Source organism: Dendropsophus ebraccatus, chromosome 6 (genome assembly GCF_027789765.1).
Source record: "Dendropsophus ebraccatus isolate aDenEbr1 chromosome 6, aDenEbr1.pat, whole genome shotgun sequence".
In the NCBI taxonomy this organism is placed as follows: Eukaryota; Metazoa; Chordata; class Amphibia; order Anura; family Hylidae; genus Dendropsophus; species Dendropsophus ebraccatus.
The window spans coordinates 112,432,535-112,442,626 of record NC_091459.1 but is presented as its reverse complement, the minus strand read 5'-3'; the positions used below and the strand labels follow the sequence as shown (position 1 = coordinate 112,442,626).

Below are 10,092 nucleotides of genomic sequence, written 5' to 3'. Positions count from 1 at the left end.
AAAAAATAGAAAAATAATTAAAAAAAAAAATTATAAGTTGTATTTATGCTCAATAAGCAGTCTGATTGGAAAGTGAGTATAAGACTGGGCAAATGTCAAACTTTACTTTAGTACCCAAGTCACAAGCAGAAAAACTATATACATAACAGTGAAACTACTAAAGTTTACTTCATACCATAATTAACTTAGGACTCCACCCATATCAGCATAACATAAGCATAGTAATTATAGAAAGGAGTTCATTTAGTGTCGCTGTCTGATGCTGCTATTGTTATGCAATTGAGACAGGTTGGTGACTCCACTTTTGCATTGTAGCTCCACATCAGTCAAGGGTGACAAAGCAGGTAACACAAAATGCTTGTTGAGTGAATGAGGTGGGGGATCCTGGTAATATACTCAGTATTTGCCTTGGACCTTGTTTGTATTTAAAAGTTGGAGGGATTTTCATGCATTTTATGTTTATGTATTCTTTTACCCATTGACTGCATGTAGACTATGCTATAAGTGGCCACTACCTGATTATTTATATTGTAAACATTGTTACCTAAGATTGCTTTGATGTGCTTTCCCATCTCTCAGAGGTTCTTGCTGTCAATCCCTTTCCTTTTTACATATTGGTTGTACTGTATTGCATATTTTATACATATTATTTTTACTTAAAAGGGTTGTTTACCAATTTTTTTTTTTACTTTCAAATCAGCTGGTGCCAGAGATTTGTAAATCACTTCTGTTAAAAGAAATCTCAAGTCTTCCAGTACTTATCAGCTACTGTATGTCCTGCAGGAAGTGGTGTATTCTTTCTAGTCTTACACAGTGCTTTTTGTTGCCTCCTCTGTCCATGTCAGGAACTGTCCAGAGCAGTAGCAAATCCCCATAGAAAACCTCTCCTGGTCTCAAAGTGGAAAGAATACCAGTTCCTGTAGGGCATATAGCATCTGATAAGTACTGGAAGACTATAGTTAGATTCCCATAGAAAATCTCTCCTACTCTAGGTAGTTCCTGTCTTGGCCAGAAATGTCAGCAGAGAGCACTGTGTCTGAATGAAAATAAAACATTATTTCCTGCAAGACATACAGTATTTGATAAGTACTGGAAGACTTGATATTTCTAAATAGAAGTAAATTACAAATCTCTGGCACTTATGCTGCGTTTACATGTAACGATTATCATGCGAATTTGCGCGATTACGATAGAATTCAAATGATAATCGTACGTGTAAGCGCAGCGAGCGATCAAATGACGAACGAGAAATCGTTCGTTTTGATCTTTCAACATGTCATTAAATCGTCGTTCGGTAGTTGTTAACTACCCCTTTAATCATTTGTCTAGCATTTGCTTTGTTTGTTGGGTTTAAGCCCTGTAGTTATGCAAAAGTACATTTTTGCATGCAATCATACTGCTATTGTTAGCAAGTTATTACCTTTTTGGATGACTTTAGTTTTTTTGCATTCTAAGGCTATGTTCACACTACATAAGTACTGTAGTGATCACGGCCATGATTACTACGGTACGTACGTAGTGCTGCCGCTAAGGCAACCCCTGCTGGAGTGTAAACACATAGTATATGCTCCAGCCGGGATCCCTAGCGGTGCCGCAAGAAACTGACCTATCCGCGCGCTCCATTGTGAGCAGCGGGGAATTCGGATGCAGGCGTGCACGGATGCGCCCGCATCCGAATTCAGCAGCTGTAAGGGTCATCCGACTGGTAATGCAGGACTGGCCGGGATAATCTTTTCTGACACCGGCCGTTCTAAATTTCGAAACCTTCCTTTTTTCATATGTTTTGACCTATTTGTATGGTTTATTGTTCCACAGCATGATACATTTTATTATGGAATTAATAACTTACAGACACATATTCCAAGATGAATCCTTGGAAACATTTCCTTTGGTGGGATCAAGAATGACACTGGACATGTTTTGATTTAAGCTATGTTTGGGCAAGACATTTGCAGATTTCTGTTTCATGTGCAGTATACAGTGCTCACAAAAAGTTAACGATATTTGGCTTGAGGGTGAAATTTATGGAATATGCAAGACAAGAGTCCGTGGAGTCTCAAAACACGGGATAGCCAAATATCTCTAGCCTGTTGCCATGGGGTGCCTCCATGATGGGGAGAGCACCACACCACCCTGATACATAGCCCCTTATGTCCCACTCGGTTGCGAGTATTGGAACACAAACAGGGAAATACCAGGGTGGCCCCTTTTTTGTCAATGTCTAACTCAAGGTATGAGTATTGCGATCATGACAAGGGCTTGCCAAGGCAGGCCTTCATCCACAGACAGCCGTTTCAGGCTATTTGCCCCTCATCAGTGTGGAGTAAGATTCTGGCTAGTTGGGGCAATAACAAATTGACCAACAAAACACAGTAATCACTAAACTCAAGGAGAACTGTGAAAAAAACTCCAATGAAGTACTCAATCAAGAGTCTCCACTGATGCCCCCCAAAATTTAAATGTGCAAAACAAGAGTCCGTGGAGCTCTCCCCATTATGGAGGCACCCCGTGGCAACAGGCTAGAGATATCTGGCTATGCTGTGTTTTGAGACTCGCAACCGAGACTCCACGGACTCTTGTTTTGCATATTTAAATTTTTGGGGGCATCAGTGGAGATTCTTGATTGAGCACTTCATTGGAGTTTTTTTTTCACTGTTCTCCTTGAGTTCAGTGATTACTGTGTTTTGTTGAAATTTATGGAAACCTTAAAAAGTTGATGCTACATTGGTACTTTATCAAGAAAATAAGGCATTTAACCCTTTGAGGACCAGGCCCAAAATGACCCAGTGGACCGCGCAAATTTTGACCTTAGTGTTTTCGTTTTTCTCTCCTCCCCTTCTAAGAGCTCTAGCACTTTCAGTTTTCTATCTGCAGTGACTTCCCCTGTCACTTACACTTAAACGCCGCGGCCGCCTAAATTTAAAAGAGGGGGAAAAAAAAAGAAATTTACATTAATAATAAAATTTAAATTAATTTAATTTAAACTAATATTGAAACTGAATTGGAAGTTTGGTGGGACAATGAGAACCTGCATGTTCACATGACGATATCCTCCCTTTGACTTGCTGCCCTAACAACACCTTCACTAAGTGACAACTATGCGTCCCTGCTAACTGGGAGAGAAGGCCAGGGTTCCTGGATAATGAAGGCCTATTGCACACCCTCATAAAATTATGGGTGAGGGCCTAATGGTAAACTTCATGGTGAAGGCCTGGTGGTGAACGTCAAAAACATTAAAAAGGGAACCACTTAATTAATACAGGAGTGCAAAGTAGGTGGAGCTTCTTAAAAGAAAAGCTAACTGTAAGAGCCTGAATTCTTGATGGTTGCTTACTATAATTTAGTAAAATTTAAATTTAAAAATATTAAAGTTGAAATTTAAGCTGAAACTGAAGAATAAAGAAGGCCCACAACTGTTTCCTCGTAAAGGTTGGTGGCGCAAGAATTATCACTCCCGACTCCCGGTTACGCAGTGATGAATGACGATAAATAACGATACAGTATTCATCAGAGGCTCTGGAATAAAACTGAGCACACAACTATCTATAAGAGGGAAAGTCTGGCAGCTTTGGCATTCCAGACTATATTTGATAATTGAATTTGAAATTAAATTTTACAGTGGCGCAGTAGTTAGCACTTTTGCCTTGCAGTAGTGGGGTCCTGAGTTTAAATCCCACCAAAGTCCACATCTACAAGGAATTTGTATGTTGTCCCTGTGTTTGTGTGGGTTTCCTCCCACACCCAAAAAAACACACAGATAGGCGAATTTAGATTGTGAGGTCTAATGGGGGACAGTGACAAAACTGGCAAATCTATGTGCTGTTAAGTGCTGCAGAATCAGAATATTTGGTAATGCACTCAACTCACGGTGTAAGTATAAACCGTGTGTTGATATGCTCATTAGCGCTGTATACAAAATTATTAATGCTGCTAGGTGTGTGTGGGACGCCCTATATTCCCCCAATTATACAGATCATAAACTAAACATATAGATACACCCAGAGCAGACTATTAGTGGGTCAGTCAGAATAAGGAGGGTCAAGATTATATAGTTGCCAAATACCTGTATAGAAATCCAGCTGGAAAGGTGAAAATAACACTTACACAGATGCTGATATCAATGGAGTTCAGCCGAAGTCCACATCCAGCTTTTATGCAGTGTAGGGAAGTTGATCAACAGGGAGAAATCTTCTGAACATGCACATGCTCCGGCCGGTAGCACTGCACATAAGATAATACCGCGGGGGCATTTTTAAGTCCGGCGTAAAAAAAGCCGGACTTAATAAATGCCCCCCTAAGAGTCTAAGGGTCCTTTCAGATCAGCCAGACATGACAAATCGAGGGGCCCGGGCTGCACAAACGATCATTGAATCGTTTGTGCAGTCTGGGAACTGACAGCACAGATATGTGAAATATATATTTTTGTCTCAGACATCAGGGTATTTTAAATCAAAGTTGTCCATGTAATCTTGTGCTGATATAGTGTTTCTTTTCACCTACAGTATAACTGGATATTACAACGATGTTGAAATATATACAGATTTTTGGTATTTTGCTATTAATAGCAGTTATAGGTCTTCTAACCAGATCATCACTCAACCATAATATTAGAGACTTCATTGAATTACTAATGGCCAGGGGGCTTATCGTCAAATCATTAAATGAGGAAGTAAGAAGTCCAAATCCCGTTTCTGTAACAATGGATCATGGTAACCAAACATTTAGATCAGAAAATATCATTCTAACCCCAAATGGTATTCTAACCCCAAATGGTGTCCTGGGTCAAGGAAACGGTATCCTATTTGTGGAAACTACAGACAGAATGGATGAGCCATCTTTAGTTTTGTGCTCAATTGAATCAGCTGCTCGAACTTATCCGGATAGACCTGTGGCCTTCTTCATGAAAGGATTAAGTGATGTAATCACTGAGGATGATGAGAAGAAAGCCCGGGAACACTTCCCAACCCTCACTTCTTATAAGAATATCCACATTTTCCCTCTGAGATTGGAGAAATTATTTGCTGACACACCATTTCTGGCTTGGTATGAGAAAGTAAGTAATATGAAACTGATGGTCTATATATCAATATTATAAAGCCATTTTTATAAACTGATGCTTCTGTCAAAACAGTTTTGAAATCTGCTAATATAATGTTTTGTGGTATGGTGAGGGGAAGAAGACCTGCAGCAAGATGATGCATAAAGTAAGAACAGCCATGTGGAGTAATTGTGAGTTTAGGAGGGGGTCCCAGGGAGGAAGACTATGGGCTTGCCGCTACACTAACATCTTGTCACCCATGTACTTGCATAGTCAGTAAGCCAGGGAGACACAGAGAGTGTGTAGGAGGGGCCAGGGTGAGTGCAGTAACCCCCAACTGGGCAACAGTCCCTCCCAATGATAATGTAAAAGGGATAGGGAAAAGAAAAGAATAACAAAGCCAGACTACCTAGGTCAATGTGGAGAATGCAACCTATTTCACTATGAAAGAACAGAAGTTGTTTAAATTGAAAAGGGACGTTCTTGTTATAAAATGAAAAATAGATCCCGGCATTCGCTCTCATAAATGCTTCTTCAAAGTTTATTGTAACATAATAACAAACGCTGCACGCGTTGCGACCCTCCGGTCTCTCTCAACAGCAAGCCATGCTCTTGAGAAAGACTGGAGGGTGGCAATGCGTGCAGCATTTGTTATTATGTTACAATAAACTTTGAAGAAGCATTTATGAGAGCGAATGCCGGGATCTATTTTTCATTGAGTATTGCCTTACCATGAGTACCGCAACATTAGAGGACTGGAGTGCCGACTGATCTACATATATACTTGTTAGAAATGTACATTGTGTGAACATAGACTTAACCCCTTCATGTTCCATGACATACCTCATACAACACGGTGCCGCAAGGGGGGTTTAGAGAGGGGAGTGCCTCTATTAGCTGACACTGTCTTATCGCCACGGCGGCTAATAAAGTATGTAAATGGAGCTGTCAAACCTAAAAGCTGCATTTAAATGCTTGGAAAGGCACGTCCCTGGTGTCTAGTGGGTCGGATCTCCCCCCAGTTATGTATATAGTTAGATTCCCATAAAAAATCTCTCCTACTCTGGATTGTTCCTGTCTTGGCCAGAGATGTCAGCAGAGAGCACTGTGTGTGAGTGAAAATAAAACATTATTTCCTGAAAGACATACAGCATCTGATAAGTACTGGAAGACTTGAGACTTTTAAATAGAAGTAAATTACAAATCTATAGAGCTTTCTGACACCAGTTTATTTGAAAGAAAAAGAGTTTCACTGGACAGTCCCTTTAACATAATGATTTACTTAATTGAAATACATATATCATGTAATGGTTTTTCCTCTCTGCATCTTTCTTCTTTTTAGGTGGACCCGAAGAAGGAAGTATATTGGACTCATGTAAAATCAGATGCCTGTAGATTTGCAATGATGTGGAAGTATGGAGGCATCTACATGGATACCGATGTCATTTCCATTCAACCAATTCCTGAAGATCATTTTCTAGCTGCTGAAACTTTATCATATACCAGCAGTAGTGTTTTTGGTCTCTCCCCACATCACAAGATGACATGGGAGTTCATGGAAAATTTTGTACAAAATTATAGAGGAGAAATATGGGGACATCAAGGACCTGGAGTTTTTACACGTGTTGTACATAAGCATTGTGGGGTTCCCCAGTTTAAATCTGTGGATCATGTTAAGTGTGCAAATATCTCCTACTTTCATCCTACACGATTCTATCCTATCCTTTATTCATCCTGGAGAAAATATTTTGAAGTATGGAGTAAATTGCCAACTTTCAGTAACTCATATGCCCTTCATTTGTGGAACTATATGAATAAAGAAACACACATCATGGTTCCCAAGACCAACACACTGGTGGAACGTCTCTATCAACAATACTGCCCCTCCACTTATGAAGCAATTCTGAACAATAAACCAACTTACCATTAAAACAGAACCATCCTAAATTACTCCAAAGTATTCTGGGAACATTTGTCACAATTAGCAGAGAGGGGGGGGGAGCTTATTTATGGTAACCAGGGACTCATGGTTAACCAAGTTTTTGTGTACACTAAAAAAAAAATGGATGCGTTTTGATCTGTTTTTTTTTATCTGGATTTTTTTTTATAATGGAAGGCAATAGAAAAACGGATACAAACGTGCACACAAATGCATTTTTTTTTTTTTTTTTTTGTGAACCCAGCCTCATGGGAAATTCCATTTCCGGATCTAGCATGCTGGACTTTGTGCAATACCACAGCTATCCAGAGAATCTCATCTATTCCTTCTGAAAGAAGGACTTTACCATTACTACAAGCCGCTTGGCTAACCCTGCAACCAGATCAGCGAGACCAAAGCAGTAAGCCACAACTGCATCTGTGGTTTGCGCGCCCTCTAACATATATACGTCAGAAGTCCTAATGGGCACTGTCTGCTACCTTGCACTCTAGTGGACTTGGCTACCAGAAAAGATGGATATACTGCAGTCTGACACATGCTTTGTAACTGTCTGCTTTTACCACTACAAATAAACACTTGGGTCTTTAGCCTTGTCCTCCTCACAGGAGATGTCTGTCTCTCAAACGACCTCTGAAGTCCAGAGGGGCAGATTAAAGCCCAGAGATAGATAGGCCCACAAGTAGATAGCCCAGGACAGCCCCCCCCCCCCCGGGCTATCTACTTGTTTGCCTATCTATCTATGTGCTTTCCCTCCCTAACTAGCACGGAGCTCCTCTCTCTCTGCAGTCTAGACACACAATGAGAAAGAGCATGGTTGCTCAGGCACTTCCTGTTCCTGTAGTGACGTCACACACCTTGATATTCACATAATAACAGGATAAAAGGTATTATAGGAGTAATAATTCCTTATATCCTCTTCCATTCTGCGAAAACAATACAGTTTTGCGACGCAGTTGCAATTTTGACGAACTTCGTAACAAACTTTTTGAAAGTTCGGTTCGGTACCGAACCAAACTTTTTGCAAAGTTCGTAACAAATCTGGTTCGTAACGGTTAGGTTCGCTCATCCCTAGGCTAGAGATATCTGGCTATCCCGTGTTTTGAGACTCGCAACCAAGACTCCACGGACTCTTGTTTTGCATATTTAAATTTTTGGGGGCATCAGTGGAGACGCTTGATTGAGTAGTTCATTGGAGTTTTTTTTCACTGTTCTCCTTGAGTTCAGTGATTACTGTGTTTTGCATGTTATAAATAAAAATAAATAAATAAACATGTTTGGTATCACCCGAACTATTAATTAATCACATTCCTGATCTCGCACGGTAAACGGCGCAAGCGCAAAAAGTCCCAAGGGGCAAAATTGTTAATTTTCGGTTGCATTAAATGCTAAAAAAATTTAATAAAAAGTGATCAAAAAGTCGCATATGCGCAATCAAGGTACCGATAGAAAGAACACATCATGGCGCAAAAAATGAAACCTCACACTCACCCATAGACCAAAGGATAAAAGCGCTATAAGCCTGGGAATGGAGCAATTTTAAGTAACATATATTTGTTAACAATGGTTTAAATTTTTTACAAGCCATCACATAATTTTAAAGTTATACATATTACATAATGTTGTAATGGTAATGACTTGAGAAACATATGTAACAAGTCAGTTTTACCCCAGGGCAAATGGCGTAAAGAAATACCCTGCAAATAAAGGAAATGTGTTTTTTATTTTCAATTTCACCACCTATTGAATTTTTTTTTTTGTTTCACAGTGTACTTTATGAAAAAATTCAGCATGTCATTGCAAAGTACAATTAGTGACACAAAAAATAAAGGCTCATGTGGGTTTCTAGGTGAAAAAAATACAAGTGTTCTGGCCTTTTAAGCACAAGTAGGAAAAAACGAAAATGCAAAAATTGAAATTGGCCCGGTCCTCTAAGGGTTAATTGTACCAACTTGTGGAACATAGATAACAAGTCAGTAAAAAATATTGCTTTTTTTTTTCAATTTCCCCGCGCATATAATTTTTGGGGGGTTTCGCAGCATATTTTATGCAAAACTTACACCTGTCATTGCAAAGTACAATCAGTGGTGCAAAAAATAAAGGCTCATGTGGGTCTGTAGGTCAAAAAATGCAAGCACTATGGGGCCTTTTAAACGCAAAAATGAAAATTAGCACAGGAGGGGTTAAGTAGGCCCCAACTTTTTTCCCCAATAAAACAGCTATTTTATTTCCCTGTGCCATATACTTTTTATCAGTAATAATTAGCCAAGCTGTGCCACTGTCATGCAGCATAGACTTTTTTTGCAATACACTTGACAAAACTACACTACCGTTCAAAAGTTTTGGGGTCACCCAAACAATTTTGTGTTTTCCATGAAAAGTCACACTTATTCACCACCATACGTTGTGAAATGAATAAAAAAATAGTCAAGACATTGACAAGGTTAGAAATAATGATTTGTATTTGAAATAACATTGTTTTTACATCAAACTTTGCTTTGCTGGAAAAATTGCACCCCACGCTTCTAGAAGCAGCTTCCACAAGATTGGATTGGTTGGATAGGCACTTCTGGCGTACCATACGGTCAAGCTGCTCCCACAAAAGCTCAATGGGGTTCAGATCTGGTGACTGCGCTGGTCACTCCATTACCGATAGAATACCAGCTGCCTGCTTCTGCTGTAAATAGTTCTTACACAATTTGGAGGTTGTTTTAGGGTCATTGTCCTGTTGTAGGATGAAATTGACTCCAATCAAGCGCTGTCCACTGGGTATGGCATGGCGTTGCAAAATTGAGTGATAGCCTTCCTTATTCAGAATCATTTTTACCCTGTACAAATCTCCCACCTTACCAGCACCAAAGCAACCCCAGACCATCACATTACCTCCACCATGCTTAACAGATGGCGTCAGGCATTCTTCCAGCATCTTTTCATTTGTTCTGCATCACACAAATGTTCTTGTTTGTGATGCAAACACCTCAAACTTGGATTCATCTGTCCACAACACTTTTTTCCAGTCTTCCTCTGTCCAATGTCTGTGTTCTTTTGCCCATCTTAATCTTTTTCTTTTATTGGCCAGTCTCAGATATGGCTTTTTCTTTCCCACTCTGCCCTGAAG

The 10,092-nt window shown here is 39.8% G+C and overlaps 1 protein-coding gene across 2 annotated transcripts; it reads left to right on the top strand.

The window, feature by feature from the left end:
* Positions 1-258: 258 nt before the first annotated feature.
* On the top strand, positions 259-7,564 carry LOC138795008 (alpha-1,4-N-acetylglucosaminyltransferase-like). Of its 2 annotated transcripts, none has more exons than XM_069973950.1 (3): positions 259-344; positions 4,503-5,053; positions 6,381-7,564. In XM_069973950.1, the coding sequence occupies exons 2-3, from the start codon at positions 4,523-4,525 to the stop codon at positions 6,966-6,968; spliced, it is 1,119 nt and encodes a 372-aa protein (XP_069830051.1). In that variant the 5' UTR covers positions 259-344; positions 4,503-4,522; the 3' UTR covers positions 6,969-7,564. The 2 variants fall into 2 exon arrangements, with proteins under 2 accessions (XP_069830051.1, XP_069830052.1); XM_069973951.1 differs by having other exon boundaries at positions 266-288.
* Positions 7,565-10,092: the final 2,528 nt, after the last annotated feature.